Source organism: Rhinopithecus roxellana, chromosome 2 (assembly GCF_007565055.1).
Source record: "Rhinopithecus roxellana isolate Shanxi Qingling chromosome 2, ASM756505v1, whole genome shotgun sequence".
Classification (NCBI taxonomy): Eukaryota; Metazoa; Chordata; class Mammalia; order Primates; family Cercopithecidae; genus Rhinopithecus; species Rhinopithecus roxellana.
Genome location: NC_044550.1, coordinates 122,049,786 through 122,072,037, shown reverse-complemented (window position 1 = coordinate 122,072,037; position 22,252 = coordinate 122,049,786). Strand labels below are relative to the sequence as shown.

Sequence of the window (22,252 nt, the reverse complement as noted above, 5' to 3'; positions counted from 1 at the left end):
CTAGCCAACCAAGAAGAGAGGATCCTGGAACAAACCTCAGGCTGTCAGTCCATGTATCTCAGATGGTTGGGTCTTAGGCAAAATAAAAGTTTTACCAAGGAAATTATGCTAGTTCTGACCAAATGACAGTGATTTTCTTTACTCAATCTCACTATTGAAACAACATTAAGTCCTCTCTGGAAGAAAATAATATCATGTAGAATCTCCATTATTTTTCACATACCCTACTCGCATTCAACATGAAATTAAGACACATTCCATGAAATACAACCACATAACCTTAAACAGAGAGATAAAATGGAAAGTAAAATTTTATAAAGTTACTCAAGTTATCAAGACATTGTAATGATCAAAGATTTTAAAATAACTTCAGTTAATATATATATAAGAAAATAAATGAAAAGATTGCAAATATTATAGAATACCTGAAAATGATTTAAAAATTGGGTGTAAATACTACAAATGAGAAACACTGAATGGGAAATGAGGTCTGTAATAAAGAGCAGATTGAAACACGAATAGAGTAGAGAGAAAACTATAGAAGAGCGTATGAGATGTAATGACATGGCAGAGGTCAAACATACCCACAGTGGAGTTGCAGAGAAGTTGAGACAGAAGAAAAATGTCTGACGAAATACAGGCTGAGAATTTCAAAAGCAGCCATGTTTCAACCCACAGAATAAAGAGGCCCTGTAAACTCCTCAATATAAATATGAAACAAAACAAATCTAACGACACTAAAATAAAACGTTAGAAAATCAAAGACTAAGAAAATATTGAAGTTATCCAGAGATAAAATACATTTTATCTTCGAAATATCAAGATTAATGTTGAAATGTGACTCCCCAATAGAAATAGTAAAAGTCAGGAGAAAATTGAGTGATATTTATGAAGTTTGGAAAGGAAATAACAGGGTTTCCATATCCATCGGAAATATTCAAAATGAAGGCAATACAAAATAATTTTCATATAAAACTGAAATATTCCCTTTCGAGAGACTCGCACCAAAAGAAATACTGCAGAGAATATATTTATAAGTGGAAATAGGGTATTTAAGAAAGGAATTAACACCAGAAAGGATAATTTATTGGTATAAGTTAATTACTTTTAAACACCTAAAAGCAATAATAGTCATTTATTTTGGTATTTCAGACAAATATAGAATAAAATATATGGACATAATAGCAAAATTACTCTGTAGTTTATGGAAAAAGGTTTGAAATTTCTTTGAATTATGATAATTACTGATTTCTGATTAAATGTAATAAAGTGCATATTTTACTGACTAAAATTTATAAATGAATATGCATACAATGCAACGATAGAAGGATAAAATAAAACTACAAATATTTAATCAATTCAAAAAAGGGAAGAATAGAGAAAAATATAAGCAGTACAGAACGAATTAAGTAGATAAACAAAACAGAAAACAATAGAAAGGTTGTAGATTTAACACAAAATATTCAATTTTTAGCTTAAACATATCTACATTTTCCACTCTATTTAAAAGAAAGTAATTGTCAGAATTGATAACCAGGAAACAGAAGCAATATACATATTTCCCACACAAAATAATAAGCAGAAGAAACTGTAAGAAAATACTCCTCACAGTTAAGTATATTCAAACCAAAATTTAGGATTAAGAAAAAATCACCTTGAATAAAATAATTCAGAAACTAAGCAAGATAAATACATTTCTCACCCACACATACATACACAAAAAGGAAAAAATAAATGAAGAATTGGTTGAACTTCAAAAAATAGAAGAAAAAGACAAAATTATGATGGTCACCAATGAATCAACTAAAACAGCTTAATAATAGGCAGGAAAAAAACGAAGAGAATACAAATGACATAAAGAGAAGTCAGAAAGTCACAGAGAATATTATGCAGATACAAGGCAGGCAAAGTGTGACTAACACACCTACAGTGGGAATTCATGAAGAATAAAACCAAAACAATGTAACAGAACAAGTATTCAACTTTATATTCCTAAATAAATACATAGATACATAAGTAAATGCCTTTTCCCAAGGTTGAAAAAAAACCTGAAATTACATTTTGAAAAAATGTAACAGTGTCTAGAAAAACGGTTACCCAAATTGAACAACTCTGAAATATATACTAAGAAAATACTTCATTTGAAAGCTTTCTTAAAAAATCCTAAAGGCTTGAGGGAGCAAAAAAAAAGATTAAGTAAATTACAAGGACTGAGTAACAGACTGGCATTAGACTTTTCAAAAATAACACACAAAGCAAGTTACCAGTGTGATTAGGCTATGAAAGTGAAAAGTCAGTGGAAGAAAACATCAATTGAGGATTTTCTATCTAGCCACTAAGTCCTTCAAGTTTCAAATCAATAGAAAAATAATTTTTACATATAACAACTTTCTGAAAAATCTACTAAATAAAGAGATGACTAAAATAACTTTAGCAAAATAGACCAATGATAAGAACTTTTTTATTATTATTATTTAACTTTGATTTTAGGTTTGGGATTACACATGAAGGTGTGTTACGCAGATGAATTCATGTCACAGTGGTTTGTTGTAAAGATTATTTTATCACGCAGGTATGAAATCCATTACCCAATAGTTATCTTTTCTGCTCCTCCCCTCCTTCCCACCCTCCACCCAGTGTCTGCTATTCCCTTTTTAGTGTTCATGAATTCCCATCATTTAGCTCCCACTTATAAGTGAGAATGGGTGGTATTTGGTTTTGTGTTCTTGTGTTATCTTCCTAAAGATTATAGCCTCTAGCATACATTGATAGAGCCTAAAGACTAAAACAAAGATTGGGAAAATGCTGTTAAACAAATTTACAAATAGTACATATTGTGACAAAGCAGAAAATATGTAATTAAAAATAATAAAGCAAAGGAGAAGGAAAAGAAGAAAATAGAACAAGATCATTAATTGTTGTATGGACAGTATGTGGGAGTTAAATAATATCAATAACAACTGAGAATCCTGAGTAAAGAGCTAATAAATGAAAGACTAAGGCTATTAAAAGTACTAAAGGTAAAACTAGAACAAAAACATGAAACTTCCAAAATACTAAAATAAAACAAACATTAATTAAATGCAAGAAATTCACTGCTCATATAGGTACATAGCAAATACTACTAATATATGACGCCAGGGTTGAGCACAAAATTCTCCCTTCTGTTTCTTTTCCCTGTCACCGTTCAGTTTCTTAAACACATTTCTCTTTAGCTTTCTGACATTTTTATATACCCAGAAAAAAAACCTGTTTTGAAGACTGTGTTTTCACATCACACATACTTGTACATGTGTAGGGAAAGAAAGAACCCTAGCAAAATAAGAAGAGAATGTAACCAAAAAAAAAAAAAAAAAAAAAAAAAAACCTGCCCTTAAAAAAGACGTTTAAGCAAACATCACACCTACCAGTGAAATAGGGATTGCTTTACCAGGTATCAGGAACAATTTGAGATTATTTAACATTATACTCTAGTCTTACCCAGTGCAATATGGCATGAAAAATTATAATTTTGGAAATGAGAATGTAAAATATTCATTATTTGTAAAAATGGTCATTATTCTGTATCTTATCTTTCAAATATTACCTCTTTTATGAAGTATTTCTCAGTCTGAGGCAGTTTTATCAAAACTCTGTCAGATACTGTTGTAGCAGTTGGAAAATAATTACTTTTTTTTCTTTTTTCTTATTTCAGACTGTGAACTCCTCAAAACATTAGTGACCATTCCAACCAATAATCCTCAAATTCAGCAGATTTTCTGACATACATCACACACTCAATGAATAAGAAATAAATGATTAAAATAGTACCAGTAATGATATGTTTAATAGTAACCAAATTCCTAGAATGGTAACTCAAACTTACCTCCTATATCTGGACGAAGTTTATTGTCATAGCCTTGAAGCAATGAATTCAGAATTTGTGTGATATCTCCTTCATGAATTTTTGGAGCCAAGACCCAGGTTTTGTTCACTGTTAAATCCTCATCATCTTCATCATCTGCCTTATCAACACTAAATAATTCAAAGAAAAAATGGATGGTAGAAAGTTCAATCAAATCATGTATGAAAGTATAGTTTAAGGATATTAGAAATGAGTAAGAAAGTCATAGTGGCAGATTAAAAGGTATTACACAGTAACATTATATTTAGTAAGACCAACACATTTGTCATACAAAGTGCCCTGACATAATACTCAAAAAATGAGAATTCTGTGCAAGAAATACACAATATTAAAATAATAAAATACATTTTGAGCACTCCCACAACTGTCATTAACATTCATAAAAATTATTCCCCCAAAATATGACTGGTGTCCCCTAAATTTGCATAGCGTATGATCTGTACACCCATATGTGGTGACCTTAAACCATCACAACCAAAATAAAAATTAAAAGGTAAAGAGTTACAGGAAAAGATGTAATAATTAGTCTGGTAAAATGTATAGAAAATGGATGGGTAGAAAAGAAGAATTAAGAAAAATTGAGTAAAGAAAGGTTTGAATAAAAAGGAAAGCATCGTTGTACATACTGTTGCTCATTTCTTTTAAGTCAGAAGAACCCAGCCATCTTTTTCCAAGAACTTTGTCAAAGATTTTATGATCATCAAATTATCAATAGGTGACTCATCTTGCACATATATTTTGGAGGAAGCATAACTATCACATTTTACTAGAAGTGATATTGGAGAGATCAAATAACTCTCTTCCTTATTTTTATAAATGAGAAACCAAAGACCACAGAAAAATAGCAAAAACACAAATCTGTTTATCAGCAAAACTGAGACTCAAGCATTACCTCTCCAACGATTGCTTTCTTATACACCTGTGTGCTTAAAAGTGAAAAGATTCAGCTGACTTCTGAATTGTGATAGAAACATCCAGTAATAAAGAAATTCACCAAAAGTAATAAATTACTTTTCTCTTCATTGCCCATAGGTAACCCCATCTTCATTTGAGTAAGGTCATTCTAGACTTAACAACACACCTGTTTTAGGAAATCTCTCATTCTCCAGTGAAAAGGGGTCCAAAAAACTAAACACTAACATTGGTAAAATCAAGTAAATCTGTAATTTTCCAGGTTATTCACATATATTTCAAAGATGTGTTTCCCTCTAGCAGTAAATACCTAATGCTTTCTGCAGTACCTATTCAGAACTCTTTTGCTTTGAATCTAAACATCTTAGCAAATGTAGCCCCCACTCATTTTATCCTTAACCTATCAAGCCGATTTGAATTGCTAAGAAATACATCAAGCATGAGAATACAAGAGAACAGGCCAGTCCAAGATGTTTATGTTGGACTACCCTGGCCTTCAGAGAAGTGTTATTATTTTTGATTGCCACCTCTTTGGTATTTTTGTAGTGCTTGCCTTCTCATTTTGTGAAAGAAAGTGGAGTGGCCAAACAAATTCTGAATTCTCAGTTCCATTTCCCAGATATCAGCTGTAACAACCTGGGTGTCACCTCTGCTTTGTTAGCTATCTGTGCGATGGTTGGGGCGTTGGGGGACTTCATTGTATCATCAGATTCACATTGCCCTCTATTTGTTTTTGTGAAGATGTTTTTGTTAAGATGCTTATGCAGATGCTTGTGAAGTTAAAATCTTTATATCGACATAAAAACTTTTTATGAGATTTTAACAGCATAAATTAAAATTTTACTTTCAAAGAATTTACTATATTATTTCATCTTTATAATAATTATATTAATAGTTATCTTCCATAGATTAATAACTATACTATTAACAACATTTCTCCTCTTCTTGTGAAATAATTATGCTTGTCACCCCACTAACTTTTAACTTTCCTGTAATCTGTAATAATCCTTCCTGTAGGAGGATTATACATTCCTGTCCTGTTGAACTCAGGTCTGACCCTGTGATTGATTTGGCCTAATGGTATATAACTGACATGCATCACTACTAAGCAGTGGGTTTAATAGCAGTGAAGTTAATTACATATCTCTTGTCCTTCTGCCAGGTGATACTCAGTCATACTCAGAGGCTACTCCATTACTTCACACTCAGAGTGAAGGTGACATGGACAGAGCCACAGCTGAACTAAAATGGACATGTAATCTGAGTGAGACATAAACATTTAGGGTTGGAAGCCACTGGGATTTGGAAGTAGTTTGTTACCACAGCACAACCTAATGTGTCTTGGCAGATAGCCTCCGGATGGTCAATTTTATTTGTAATGCTGTGAGAATACAAATTGAGAGATGTTAAGTAACATATGCCTCAGTTCTGCTATTCCAAATCTCACCAGTTTCTCCCACCACCAACACTTTAGTTAAACAATCTTAGCAAAATCTCTGCCAAAACAATTCTGGCCCCCTCAAGTAAATATATCACTAAAGCACATAGAATGTGCTATTTACGCAACCTCAAGAGAGCTTTCTAGTAGTCAGAGACCAGCTCTCAGACCCCCAAACCTATGGTCCTTCTGCTATTATCATATTGCATTACTTTGCAAATGAAGAAAAACTCTGTGAGAAGTGGATTAACTTGGTAAAATCAAGTAAACTCTGTAATTTTCCAGTAATTCACATATAATTCAAAGATATGTTTCCCTCTAGCAGTACATACCTAATGCTTTCTACAGTATCTATTCAGAACTGGGGCTCTGATACCTGGTAGAACTGGGGCTACTCTGGTGGAACTGGGGCTCTGATACCTACACTACACAATAGGAACACTATAATATTGTTTTCAATTTGAGATACACTTATATATGAGTAAAAATACTTTGAGCTTGTACTTCTAAGGATGCATTATTATAAAGTAATTATAAAGTTTCACTTATAACCCTATATAGATTCCTGGAGAACAGATCAGTTAACATATTTTTACTTAGGTACATCATTACAGTAATTATTTTGCTGTACTAAATTTGTGTACAGTATAAAAATGTTGTTATATTATTTCCTTCAAATAATTTCCTATTATTTTCTCTAAGTAAATAAGTACATATAAGCTGAGGAATTAAAAATACTGAGTTGTCACATATTCTCACTTATAAGTTGGAGCTAAATGATGAGAACACACGGACAAATGGAGAGGAACAACACACACTGTGGCATATCAGAGTGGGGAGGGTGGAAGGAGGGAGAAGATCAGGAAAAATAACTCATGGGGCCTGGGCTTAATACCTGGGTGATGAAATAATCTGTAAAACAAGCCACCATGACACAAGTTTATCTAACAAACCTTTACATGTACCCCTGAACCTAAAATAAAAGTAAAAAACTACTGACGTATTAAGAATCCCTGTGGGTGTGAGCTTCTGGAATGTTTGATTTCCTAATTAGACTTATTGAGATATTGGTGACAACGTAAATTTTAGGTTTTCATTCACCTCCAAATTTCAGTTTTATCGAATGAAATATCTGGTAGGTATGACAGACCACTGCACATATAAGCAGTTGATCTTTCCTTGAATAATGATTGAATCAAGTGAAAGATTTTAGAAAAAAAACAAGAGCTTTTTCTGTTATTTTTTTAATACTAGCAATATTTTGGTAATCTAAAATCCACATGCTGATAGTAATTTATATTGCCCTTTTCTCAGATAGTAGAGAGGTAATATGAAAATTGGCCTCAATAATACTACAAAGTTATCTTTCCTCAGTTTTGACAATAACATAAAAAAAATTTCATTATAGATAATTTATCTACATCTTTTCTCTAAGCTATCTAAGTTATGTTCAGAATATTCATGAATTACTTTCAATATTACATTGGTGTTATTTTGGTGATTGAAAAGTACATCATAATTTTAAAAACATAGTACTTACAGTGTGTTTGATGTCCTGATTTTTTTTGGAAGCTGGGAGATTTTTGCAGCAGTTACACGTTTTGGATAACTATTTATTTGGAAGAAACAGGTATGATTTTTTAAAACATAAAATTCTGAGAATTTCTTAAAAATTAATATACCTACCTTAAAATGAGAAAATATAAGATTATAGAATTTCCAGGACACACAACTATTAAACAATAGACTCATAATTTAAAATAATGTTGATTTAATTTGAAGACATATTTTCTGCTTCCTTAAAGTTTTCCTGGCACAATGTATACTTTTATTGAATAATCTAGGGTGGTTCAGTTTTGAATTTCCTAATTCACAAGACCACAACAAAACCTATAGTACATAATCAGCAGACACATTTGGATTGTATGTGGCTAAGTTAGTGTCAGCTCTTGACTCCTGAGAAGGTAGAATAATAAACTCAAGGAGTTGCACACTGTATGATAAAAAAAACACTGTGATATCAATCTCTGACCCAGTGTTTTTATCCATCTGTAGAGATAATACCAGGTACTAAAAATGTGCCAAGTGCTAGGATTACAAAGACAAATGAAATTATAATCTTGATCTAGGTGGTCTCATTTTCTAATAAAGGAGAAAACATTTTCATACAATGACACAGAAAAGCATCAGACATTAAGATGCTTATCGTGGTATTATCTATGATTGTACAATTTTTAAACAATAAGAGCATGTTTAAATCATGATGTTTTAACAAAAAATGCACATCTATTGTTTGTTGAGAGTCTGTAAAAATATCAAATTATTTTCATAATTTAATATTATTTGAAAAATAACAGAAAACAATTTGTTTTAATTGTCATCTATGTATAAAGTGGCTTAAAAGATTTGATGGAAAAATAGAATAATATATACACTCAATATTCTATACTAGTGAGACCATAGAACTTTTTGTATGTTGATAGTATCTGGAAATCTTCATGTACACATTGTATAATATAAATATGTGAAAAAGAGTTAATTGGACGTGAATGCCTAAGAATGAATTTCTTCTTATATACCAGATAGTGCTCTGAAATAAAGTTCTAATTATAAAATGAATGACTAAATCAAGTATTTTAGAGAGAGAGGTAGAATATCATACTCTCTTAAGAAAATTATTGTGGCAGTCCTGAAAATTTGCCACTTGGTTCTCCTGCTGTGAGAACATTAGCTGCCTGCCAATACTCAGGACGAGGCCCGAGTCTACGCCAGACCCAAGCTGTCTCAGGCTGCTTTCTGTCAATAACTGAACACAGTAGGAATATTAATTCAGATCCATTCCTGCCAGACTAGGAGCCCCTCTGAAGGACAATTTGTGTTGGAGTATTCCTACTTGCCTGGACAAAACTTTCTTAGAGGGTACTGCACTCAGATTCTTTTGATCCAAACTACTTCTCCCCCCGCCCTACTTTCATATGTTTCAAACATCATTTTTTACCTGAAGCCTCTCTTGCTACTCCCTCCTCCTCTCATTTATCTTTCCCAAGCATTTCTCTTTTACATGTCTAAGGCCATCTTGACATCTGTTTCTCAAAGACTTCTTCTCACATTCAGTTGCAACCTATACTTATTTACTAAAGAAAATCTTTGAGTCACTTAGTATATGATTATTATTTCCTTTTGTCTTACTAAACTCAGTTATTTTAATGTATCATACAGATTTCTTTGATGACATAGGAAATTACTGTATGTGAAACAAAACCTTTAATAACTATATTACTCTTCTATATAACAAACAAGAGTTTCAAATTAATAACAAAGAGTTAATTTAAGTAACGACAAGGCATGCTTTGCCATAAAATTATGAAGAAAATCCATCTTTATTGCTAGAGAAAAAAAAATATGCCTACAGAAAGTCAGTCAAATAGTATAAACTATTTTTCATGCCTAAAGTAAACATTCATTGAGGTTTGCCCAGGAAAATCTTGGTTTACACTTGTTGTACTGAAATTATTTTTAATAGCAGCTTCTCATCACAAAATGGCCTACTTTGGATGGTTATACAGTCACCCTATATTTCGTTCATATAAAGGTTACTACAAATGTCCTGATTCTGATACATGAGGGCGCTTCTTCTATTAAGCTGTTAAGAAACCACACATGAAACTCAAAGTAGCTTACTAATGTGCCTGAGGAATGTGAGTAAACCCTGAAGGAATAGTGATAAGACTATTTTCCTCCACAGTGTGAAAAAAAGTTATAATTGCAAGTGAAATTGATTGATGAGGTCATTTACATATTTCATTGGAAAAAAAATGACAGTTGCTACTTGTACTGAGTATATGAATGGAAAATACACTGGATAGTAAATATAATAAATATTTTGTCACTGGTACTTCCTCGTAAACACTTCTGGGTTAGTTAATTGGTCATTGTTTCCTCACAGGGAAAAATTCCATCATGTTTATTAAAATACTTATAAAATTTAGTTATTCATATTGTTACCATCTGAGGTTATCATATCCCTCTTTTTTAAAAGTAAGTGGGGCTAACAATATTTTAATAGCAAATTAATCAGTGAATCAATATAAAACCCAGATAATAGGTAGATATGTTCAATGAAGAAATCCAAATTTTTGCCTTTTATAGTTAGAAAATAAATAAATATGTTCAGAAATCATGACTACCACTATTATTCTTATCATTTGAATGTGATTGACTAGACTTAATTTTGAGGGTCATTTTGCTACTCTTATTATTTTATTTATTTTTTTATTATTTTTTTTTATTATTATACTTTAAGTTCTAGGGTACATGTGCATAAAGTGCAGGTTTGTTACATATGTATACTTATGCCATGTTGGTGTGCTGCACCCATCAACTCGTCAGCACCCATCAATTCATCATTTATATCATGTATAACTCCCCAATGCAATCCCTCCCTCCTCCCCCCTCCCCCCTCCCCATGATAGGCCCCAGTGCGTGATGTTCCCCTTCCCGAGTCCAAGTGATCTCATTGTTCAGTTCCCACCTATGAGTGAGAACATGCGGTGTTTGGTTTTCTGTTCTTGTGATAGTTTGCTAAGAATGATGGTTTCCAGCTGCATCCATGTCCCTACAAAGGACGCAAACTCATCCTTTTTTATGGCTGCATAGTATTCCATGGTGTATATGTGCCACATTTTCTTAATCCAGTCTGTCACAGATGGACATTTGGGTTGATTCCAAGTCTTTGCTATTGTGAATAGTGCCGCAATAAACATACGTGTACATGTGTCTTTGTAGTAGAATAATTTATAATCCTTTGGGTATATACCCAGTAGTGGGATGGCTGGGTCATATGGTACATCTAGTTCTAGATCCTTGAGGAATTGCCATACTCTTTTCCATAATGGTTGAACTAGTTTACAATCCCACCAACAGTGTAAAAGTGTTCCTATTTCTCCACATCCTCTCCAACACCTGTTGTTTCCTGACTTCTTAATGATTGCCATTCTAACTGGTGTGAGATGGTATCTCATTGTGGTTTTGATTTGCATTTCTCTGATGGCCAGTGATGATGAGCATTTTTTCATGTGTCTGTTGGCTGTATGAATATCTTCTTTTGAGAAATGTCTGTTCATATCCTTTCCCCACTTTTTGATGGGGTTGTTTGTTTTTTTCTCGTATATTTGTTTGAGTTCTTTGTAGATTCTGGATATTAGCCCTTTGTCAGATGAGTAGGTTGCAAAAATTTTCTCCCATTCTGTAGGTTGCCTGTTCACTCTGATGGTAGTTTCTTTTGCTGTGCAAAAGCTCTTTAGTTTAATTAGATCCCATTTGTCAATTTTTGCTTTTGCTGCCGTTGCTTTTGGTGTTTTAGACATGAAGTCCTTGCCCATGCCTATGTCCTGAATGGTACTACCTAGATTTTCTTCTAGGGTTTTTATGGTATTAGGTCTAACATTTAAGTCTCTAATCCATCTTGAATTAATCTTCGTATAAGGGGTAAGGAAAGGATCCAGTTTCAGCTTTCTACTTATGGCTAGCCAATTTTCCCAGCACCATTTATTAAATAGGGAATCCTTTCCCCATTTCTTGTTTCTCTCAGGTTTGTCAAAGATCAGATGGCTGTAGATGTGCCGTATTATTTCTGAGGACTCTGTTCTGTTCCATTGGTCTATATCTCTGTTTTGGTACCAGTACCATGCTGTTTTGGTTACTGTAGCCTTGTAGTATAGTTTGAAGTCAGGTAGCGTGACGCCTCCAGCTTTGTCCTTTTGACTTAGGATTGTCTTGGCAATGCGGGCTCTTTTTTGGTTCCATATGAACTTTAAAGCAGTTTTTTCCAATTCTGTGAAGAAACTCATTGGTAGCTTGATGGGGATGGCATTGAATCTATAAATAACCTTGGGGAGTATGGCCATTTTCACAATATTGATTCTTCCTATCCATGAGCATGGTATGTTCTTCCATTTGTTTGTGTCCTCTTTGATTTCACTGAGCAGTGGTTTGTAGTTCTCCTTGAAGAGGTCCTTTACATCCCTTGTAAGCTGGATTCCTAGGTATTTTATTCTCTTTGAAGCAATTGTGAATGGAAGTTCATTCCTGATTTGGCTCTCTGCTTGTCTGTTACTGGTGTATAAGAATGCTTGTGATTTTTGCACATTAATTTTGTATCCTGAGACTTTGCTGAAGTTGCTTATCAGCTTAAGGAGATTTTGGGCTGAGACGATGGGGTTTTCTAAATATACAATCATGTCATCTGCAAACAGGGACAATTTGACTTCTTCTTTTCCTAACTGGATACCCTTGATTTCTTTCTTTTGCCTGATTGCCCTAGCCAGAACTTCCAACACTATGTTGAATAGGAGTGGTGAGAGAGGGCATCCCTGTCTTGTGCCAGTTTTCAAAGGAAATTTTTCCAGTTTTTGCCCATTCAGTAGGATATTAGCTGTGGGTTTGTCATAAATAGCTCTTATTATTTTGAGGTACGTTCCATCAATACCGAATTTATTGAGCGTTTTTAGCATGAAGGGCTGTTGAATTTTGTCAAAAGCCTTTTCTGCATCTATTGAGACAATCATGTGGTTCTTGTCTTTGGTTCTGTTTATATGCTGGATTACGTTTATTGATTTGCGAATGTTGAACCAGCCTTGCATCCCAGGGATGAAGCCCACTTGATCATGGTGGATAAGCTTTTTGATGTGCTGCTGAATCCGGTTTGCCAGTATTTTATTGAGAATTTTTGCATCAATGTTCATCAGGGATATTGGTCTAAAATTCTCTTTTTTTGTTGTGTCTCTGCCAGGCTTTGGTATCAGGATGATGTTGGCCTCATAAAATGAGTTCGGGAGGATTCCCTCTTTTTCTATTGATTGGAATAGTTTCAGAAGGAATGGTACCAGCTCCTCCTTGTACCTCTGGTAGAATTCAGCTGTGAATCCATCTGGTCCTGGACTTTTTTTGGTGGGTAGGCTATTAATTGTTGCCTCAATTTCAGAGCCTGCTATTGGTCTATTCAGGGATTCAACTTCTTCCTGGTTTAGCCTTGGGAGAGTGTAAGTGTCCAGGAAATTATCCATTTCTTCTAGATTTTCTAGTTGATTTGCGTAGAGGCGTTTATAGTATTCTCTGATGGTAGTTTGTATTTCTGTGGGGTCAGTGGTGATATCCCCTTTATCATTTTTTATTGCATCTATTTGATTCCTCTCTCTTTTCTTCTTTATTAGCCTTGCTAGCGGTCTGTCAATTTTGTTGATCTTTTCAAAAAACCAACTCCTGGATTCATTGATTTTTTGGAGGGTTTTTTGTGTCTCTATCTCCTTCAGTTCGGCTCTGATCTTAGTTATTTCTTGCCTTCTGCTAGCTTTTGAATGTGTTTGCTCTTGCCTCTCTAGTTCTTTTAATTGTGATGTTAGAGTGTCAATTTTAGATCTTTCCTGCTTTCTCTTGTGGGCATTTAGTGCTATAAATTTCCCTCTACACACTGCTTTAAATGTGTCCCAGAGATTCTGGTATGTTGTATCTTTGTTCTCATTGGTTTCAAAGAACATCTTTATTTCCACTTTCATTTCCTTATGTACCCAGTAGTCATTCAGGAGCAGGTTGTTCAGTTTCCATGTAGTTGAGCGGTTTTGATTGAGTTTCTTAGTACTGAGTTCTAGTTTGATTGCACTGTGGTCTGAGAGACAGTTTGTTATAATTTCTGTTCTTTTACATTTGCTGAGGAGTACTTTACTTCCAATTATGTGGTCAATTTTGGAATAAGTGCGATGTGGTGCTGAGAAGAATATATATTCTGTTGATTTGGGGTGGAGAGTTCTATAGATGTCTATTAGGTCTGCTTGGTACAGAGATGAGTTCAATTCCTGGATATCCTTGTTAACTTTCTGTCTCGTTGATCTGTCTAATGTTGACAGCGGAGTGTTGAAGTCTCCCATTATTATTGTATGAGAGTCTAAGTCTCTTTGTAAGTCTCTAAGGACTTGCTTTATGAATCTGGGTGCTCCTGTATTGGGTGCATATATATTTAGGAGAGTTAGCTCTTCCTGTTGAATTGATCCCTTTACCATTATGTAATGGCCTTCTTTGTCTCTTTTGATCTTTGATGGTTTAAAGTCTGTTTTATCAGAGACAAGGATTGCAACCCCTGCTTTTTTTTCTTCTCCGTTTGCTTGGTAGATCTTCCTCCATCCCTTTATTTTGAGCCTATGTATGTCTCTGCATGTGAGATGGGTCTCCTGAATACAGCAGACTGATGGGTCTTGACTCTTTATCCAGTTTGCCAGTCTGTGTCTTTTAATTGGAGCATTTAGTCCATTAACATTTAAGGTTAATATTGTTATGTGTGAACTTGATCCTGCCATTATGATATTAACTGGTGATTTTGCTCGTTAGTTGATGCAGTTTCTTCCTAGCCTCGATGGTCTTTACATTTTGGCATGTTTTTGCGATGGCTGGTACCGGTTGTTCCTTTCCATGTTTAGGGCTTCCTTCAGGGTCTCTTGTAAGGCAGGCCTGGTGGTGACAAAATCTCTAAGCATTTGCTTATCTGTAAAGGATTTTATTTCTCCTTCACTTATGAAACTTAGTTTGGCTGGATATGAAATTCTGGGTTTAAAATTCTTTTCTTGAAGAACGTTGAATATTGGCCCCCACTCTCTTCTGGCTTGTAGAGTTTCTGCCGAGAGATCTGCTGTTAGTCTGATGGGCTTCCCTTTGTGGGTAACCCGACCTTTCTCTCTGGCTGCCCTTCAGATTTTTTCCTTCATTTCAACTTTGGTGAATCTGGCAATTATGTGTCTTGGAGTTGCTCTTCTGGAGGAGTATCTTTGTGGCGTTCTCTGTATTTCCTGAATTTGAATGTTGGCCTGCCCTACTAGGTTGGGGAAGTTCTCCTGGATGATATCCTGAAGAGTGTTTTCCAACTTGATTCCATTTTCCCCCTCACTTTCAGGCACCCCAATCAGACGTAGATTTGGTCTTTTTACATAATCCCATATTCTTGCAGGCTTTGCTCATTTCTTTTTCTTCTTTTTTCTTTTGGTTTCTCTTCTCGCTTCATTTCATTCATTTGATCTTCAATCGCTGATACTCTTTCTTCCAGTTGATCGAGTCGGTTACTGAAGCTTGTGCATTTGTCATGTATTTCTCGTGTCATGGTTTTCATCTCTGTCATTTCGTTTATGATCTTCTCTGCATTAATTAGTCTAGCTGTCAATTCTTCCACTCTTTTTTCAAGATTTTTAGTTTCTTTGCGCTGGGTACGTAATTCCTCCTTTAGCTCTGATAAGTTTGATGGACTGAAGCCTTCTTCTCTCCTCTCGTCCAAGTCATTCTCTGACCAGCTTTGATCCGTTGCTGGCGATGGGCTGCGCTCCTTTGCAGGGGGAGATGCGCTCTTATTTTTTGAATTTCCAGCTTTTCTGCCCTGCTTCTTCCCCATCTTTGTGGTTTTATCTGTCTCTGGTCTTTGATGGTGGTGACGTACTGATGGGGTTTTGGTATAGGTGTCCTTCCTGTTTCATAGTTTTCCTTCTGACAGTCAGAAGGACTGTCTGTTGGTCTGTTGGAGATTGCTTGAGGTCCACTCCAGACCCTGTTTGCCTGGGTATCAGCAGCAGAGGTTGCCGAAGATAGAATATTGCTGAACAGCGAGTGTACCTATCTGATTCTTCCTTTGGAAGTTTCCTCTCAGGGATGTACTCCACCCTGTGAGGTGTGGGGTGTCAGACTGCCCCTAGTGGGGGATTTCTCCCAGCTAGGCTACTCAGGGGTCAGGGACCCACCTGAGCAGGCAGTCTGTCTGTTCTCAGATCTCAACCTCCGCGTTGGGAGATCCACGGCTCTCCCCAAAGCTGTCAGACAGAGTCGTTCGCGTCTGCACCGGCTCCCGCTACTTCCCCTGTTGGTCTTCAGCTGTGCGCTGTCCCCAGAGGTGGAGACTACAGAGACAGGCAGGCTTCCTTGAGCTGCTGTGAGCTCCACCCAGTTCGAGCTTCCCAGCGGCTTTGTTTACCTACTTAAGCCTCAGCAATGGCGGGCGCCCCTCCCCCAGCCTCGCTGCTGCCTTGCGGATAGATCGCGGCAGACTGCTGTGTTAGCAGTGAGGGAGGCTTCGTGGGCGTGGGACCCTCCCGGCCAGGAGTGGGATATGTTCTCCTGGTGTGCCTGTATGCTTACAGCGCAGTATTGGGGTGGGAGTTACCCGATTTTCCAGGTGTTGTGTGTCTCAGTTCCCCTGGCTAGGAAAACGGATCCCCTTCCCCCTTGCGCTTCCAGGTGAGGCGATGCCTCGCCCTGCTTCAGCTCTCGCTGGTCAGGCTGCAGCAGCTGACCAGCACCGATTGTCCGGCACTCCCTAGTGAGATGACCCCAGTACCTCAGTTGAAAATGCAGAAATCACTGGTCTTCTGTGTCTCTCGCGCTGGGAGTTGGAGACTGGAGCTGTTCCTATTCGGCCATCTTGCCTTATTATTTTAATATTAATAAACACAATTGACTGCGTGGTCTTGCTATCCCTTTTCGTGCCCATTTAGATAGCTGAGAAAAAGCATAAGTGGTTAGAATGAAACAAAAAGTATAGGTACATTCTCAAAACTGATATTTTATGTTTATTTATATAGCAATCAGGAACCAAATTGAAGTTATGATTAGTTACATGTAATCTCTACCAAAGTTCTATATATGTTAAATTGTCAGCACCCACACCAAGCATTTCTAGCAGCATATAATGTTTGAAGTAAGAGCATGTTTAGGTATCCTCATGTCCTACTCCTTACATTAAAAAATAAAGAAACTGGAGTTCTAAACATATAAATGACTTCACTAAGGCCTCCCAGCTACTTAGTGCCAAAAATTTCATATAACTATTATATTCACATGTAAAATGATTATAATGATTCAAATGTATCAATGATCATACTTACCACATTATATATCGGTTACTTAGAGAAATGACTCCTACTCAAAATATACATAGAGGTTGTAGTAAAAGGAATTTACGAAGTATTTTAGAAACTCTTAAAAAGTAGATAATGATGTAATCATCAACTGTCTGTGAAACCAATGCACAGTTTAAGAAGCAAAACGCTCTACATTCTTCTCCATCCTCAGAGATTATGAACGTTATGATGAATTTATTGCCCTGTTGTAGTAAATGTAATAACTAATATGTTACATTAACGAATGTTAGTTAGTTATTACATTTTACCATATAACTATGTAACCCTGAATGACACAAAGTTACATATAGCCATAATATATTATTATGTGTAGTCACATAATCCTTTTTTCCAATCTGTTGGATATGAAATAGTATCTAATTTTCATTGCATTACATTCCTGTCGTTATTATAAAATAGAACACCTATTTATATGTATTGGGCATTTTGCCTTATGTAAACTACATTCTAGTTGGGATTTTAATACTTTTTAAACAAATATAACAAGTATTTTATTAAACTTCATTTGACAGATATCTATTAGGTGCTTATTGTGAGCTGAGCATCCAGCATTTCTGGATGCTGGGGGTGCAAAGATGACTAAAAGCAGCCCCCAGAGGAAAGCTCACGGAAAATAGAAGGCTTAAGTATTAGTATTAATCTTTTAATGGTAGTGCGGGATTTGAACAAATCATTACAAATCTTTGAGGCACAGTTTCCTCATCAAACTTTTAAGGTTTATATTTCTATAAATCCTTAGGTAATGAATATATATATATTAAACATTACTGTATTTATAAAAGATAATTCAGAACTTCCTCCTGAAAGTGGTAAAGTGGGCACGCTATCCTTCCTTTTTCAGAAATCAACCAAAAGTAGTATGGAGATAGAAAACCAAATTCCCAAACTCCATTTTTTATAAACAAGGAGACTTCAGAAATCCAAAGCACAAACAAAGAGAAGGACCATAGATATCTGAGGAAGCTGGCAGAATGATCATTTCTAATTAGGGCCAGGGTAAATTGTTGATACAAGATCAACAAACAGATGTGCCATTGGCAGATATAGGTCATCTCTAAAACTGGCTTGCAAAAGAAAATGAAAATGAAAAATAAAAAAAGAAAATGAAACCAAACTGCCTTACAAAAGAAAATGAAGCAAAAGTCAATTTGCTGAGGCTGAAGGAAGAATGATACAGTCAAATATACACACTGCTGTTTTTTCATAATGTGGTAGAAGACAGTCCAAGCACTTTGAATAGCCCTATAACTGCCTATCTTAGCTGCCTTACATTTAGGTGATTTGGAGAAAATGTGGAAATTATTTTGAGTTACTATATATGCAAAACAAAAGGGATGTTTTAAAAAGACAATTATTGACTTGAGGGAACATTTTTAAGTTCAGAAAAATTATTATACTATAAAACATGATTAAACTGTAACTATATTTATACAGCCATAATTAATTTGAATGCCCAATATGGGTTTGATCAACATCACACTATCCAGACACATAATCTTCCAATTTTCTAAAATTCCTTACCTGTTTAGATAACTAGGTAAGAGTTATATAGACAGATGATAGCCAGATAGATAGATAGATAGCCAGATAGATAGATAGATAGAGACAGATAGATGATAGATATTCTCTACAAGTTAATCTCTGTATGCTCTTTCCTTTGTATTGATTTTTTTTATCATCAAAAAGCAAAACCAGTGAGGAAGTCCTTTTCCAACTAATTAGATGGCTAGAATTGTTTTCTTCTCCAGGTTACAGTAGGTCTTTAATCTTCTTTCTGAAATGACTAGTTTCATAGGCACATTTGAGTATGACCACCTATTGAACTATACTTTGACATAGTATTAAAACAATCAGCCTGGCTCCTTAAGCAGGTCTGTTTATACCCCCAGTTCCTTTCTCAGAACAGGGTAGACACCTGAGCCCCCAGAATTTAGCCAGCTTTTCATTCCTGACAGTGGAGAATTTTAACCAACAAATGCAGCAATAGCTAATTTGTAGTGCAGCCCGTTTAAAGGCATAACTAGAGAAAGAAGGATTTTCTGCCACCAAGAATGCCCCATCCCCAGCTTTCCTAATGTTTGGTTGATCAGTCCTTCACTGGGTCCCAGGTGATACTCCATAATTAGTCATTTATGTATTTACATTGGTTTGTTTGGTTTGTCTAAGTGCAGTTTTGTAATTTAAAATGAAATGAATCTTATACTACAAAAGACTTTGACAAAGAGTTAGAAAAGCAAAACTTCTTCCCATTGTTTTATTTTGCATTGGAAGAAAGTGAGATTTACTTCCTGATAATATAAGAGCACTGTTAATAACTCAAATGTACATAAACGCTCATAGCTTAAACACAACAAATGCTTGGTTCTAGTGTGCTCAACTGAATTAAGCTCAGGATGGAAAATATGTTAAGTTCAATAATTAGGTATACGAACTTCTCTTCTCTCACCTAACACCTTTCACCTAACACCTTTCCTTGTGACCTATGCTGACCTTAGAAACAGTTCATTTTCAGTCTTTTTTTTTTTTTTTTTTTTGGTAAATGAAATAAAACATGTGGAGCTTACTATAAAAATTTTTTCAGCTGGGTCATTAAGCTGGAAATGCAAATCAAAACCACAATGAGATACCATCTCACACCAGTTAGAATGGCAATCATTAAGAAGTCAGGAAACAACAGGTGTTGGAGAGGATGTGGAGAAATAGGAACACCTTTACACTGTTGGTGGGATTGTAAACTAGTTCAACCATTATGGAAAACAGTATGGCAATTCCTCAAGGATCTAGAACTAGATGTACCATATGACCCAGCCATCCCACTACTGGGTATATACCCAAAGGATTATAAATTAGTCTACTACAAAGACACATGTACACGTATGTTTATTGCGGCACTATTCACAATAGCAAAGACTTGGAATCAACCCAAATGTCCATCAGTGACAGACTGGATTAAGAAAATGTGGCACATATACACCGTGGAATACTATGCAGCCATAAAAAGGATGAGTTTGCGTCCTTTGTAGGGACATGGATGCAGCTGGAAACCATCATTCTTAGCAAACTATCACAAGAACAGAAAACCAAACACCGCATGTTCTCACTCATAGGTGGGAACTGAACAATGAGATCACTTGGACTCGGGAAGGGGAACATCACACACTGGGGCCTATCATGGGGAGGGGGAGGGGGGAGGAGGGAGGGATTGCATATGGGAGTTATACATGATATAAATGATGAATTGATGGGTGCTGACGAGTTGATGGGTGCAGTACACCAACATGGCATAAGTATACATATGTAACAAACCTGCACGTTATGCACATGTACCGTAGAACTTAAAGTATAATAAAAAAAAAAAAAAAAAAAAAAAACATGAGTGAGGAAGAATCTGGCATGCACGCTCACCTAATTCATCCTTCCAGCTCCAAACGCAACTACATTTACATCATTTTTTTAATTAAAAAAACTTGTGGGTACAAAGTAGGTGTATACATTTAAGGGGAATGTGAGATGTTTAGATACAGGCATACAATGTGAAATAAGCACAGCATGGAGAATGATGTATTCATCCCCTCAAGCATTTATCCTTTGAATTACACATAATCCAATTACAGTCTTCAAGTTATTTTAAAATATACAATTAAGTTATATTGACTACAGTCACCCTATTGTGCTATCAAGTAGTAGGTTTTATTAATTCATTTTATTTTTGTACCCATTATGTGGTTTTACAATTGTCTATTGATCTTTACTGTTGAATATTATTTTCTTTTCACTTGTCATTAACTAGAAACTTATAGTTTGCCATTTATCAGCAAAAGCTTTATGAAATCGTATAAATTGATTAATATAAATGTTCCCAAGATAACACCTTATAATAATGTACACAATATTTTAATTTGAACATGATTATAAATCTTACTATTTAATATTTTAATGCAATCATTCTAAATTCTACACACACAAATGTACATGTACACCATTCTCATTGTCGTTCAGTTCCTTCCTTTCTTGTTTCCTTTCCTTCTCTTGTTCTTCCTCCCTCTCACCATTCCGCCCACCTTCTTTCCCAACCTCCTGCTTTTTCTTATTGCTTCCTATCTCCCTCTCTTTTTTCTCATATGTGAATTATGATGGTGATACCAAATTATATAATTTTGAATCATTAAATAGAAATGATGATTCTCTTGACATTGTCTTTGGAGATATCAGAAATCCTACCTTATTTTAATTTACTTTTCTTCAAATATTCTGTTAACTTGTTGTTACTCTACAAAAGTCTCATGTTCTATAAACTTTCCAACCGAACAATACTTCTACTGAAAGCTTGGACATTTAAAATACTTTATACCTATAATTATTTTTAAAATTAGATGATTATCAGTATACTGTTCTACAAGTGGTGATGTAACTTGATTATAATAAGAGGAATCAATAATAGAATAAGTATTTACTTATGTATTTGGTAAAATGTTTATGTATATGTGATAGACAGAAATCTATTCTAGAGGAGGTATGACAAAAAAATGGGAAGGAAAATCAATAGGTTTCCTAGCACATTCTGCACATTTTAAATATTTATCAGAAGGAACATTAAGGGATTAAGAAAATGTGGCACATATACACCATGGAATACTATGCAGCCATAAAAAAAGATGAATTTGTGTCCTTTGTAGGGACATGGATGCAGCTGGAAACCATCATTCTCAGCAAACTATCGCAAGAACAGAAAACCAAATGCCGCATGTTCTGGGAATTGAACAATGAGATCACTTGGACACAGGAAGGGGAACATCACACACCAGGTCCTACTGTGGTGAGGGGGGAGGGGGGAGGGATAGCACTGGGAGATATACCTAATGTAAATGATGAGTTAACGGGTGCAGCACACCAACATGGCACATGTATACATATGTAACAAACCTGCACATTGTGCACATGTACCTTAGAACTTAAAGATAATTAAAAAAAAAAAGAAGTATAGAAAAATTCTTATGTTAGTAAATTGGAAATACTTGGGAAATATTCTGTATAAATGATGGTAATAAGTAC

The 22,252-nt window shown here is 35.2% G+C and overlaps 1 protein-coding gene across 2 annotated transcripts in view; it reads right to left on the bottom strand.

Annotated features, from left to right (window-relative positions):
• Nucleotides 1-22,252, bottom strand: part of GABRG1 (gamma-aminobutyric acid type A receptor gamma1 subunit) — a 103,609-nt gene that overhangs the window by 64,596 nt on the left and 16,761 nt on the right. For both annotated transcript variants that reach the window (XM_030919035.1, XM_030919036.1), the window contains exon 2: nt 3,866-4,014. In XM_030919035.1, coding sequence (XP_030774895.1) covers nt 3,866-4,014 — 149 coding nt within the window. The remainder of the gene's footprint in view (nt 1-3,865; nt 4,015-22,252) is intronic.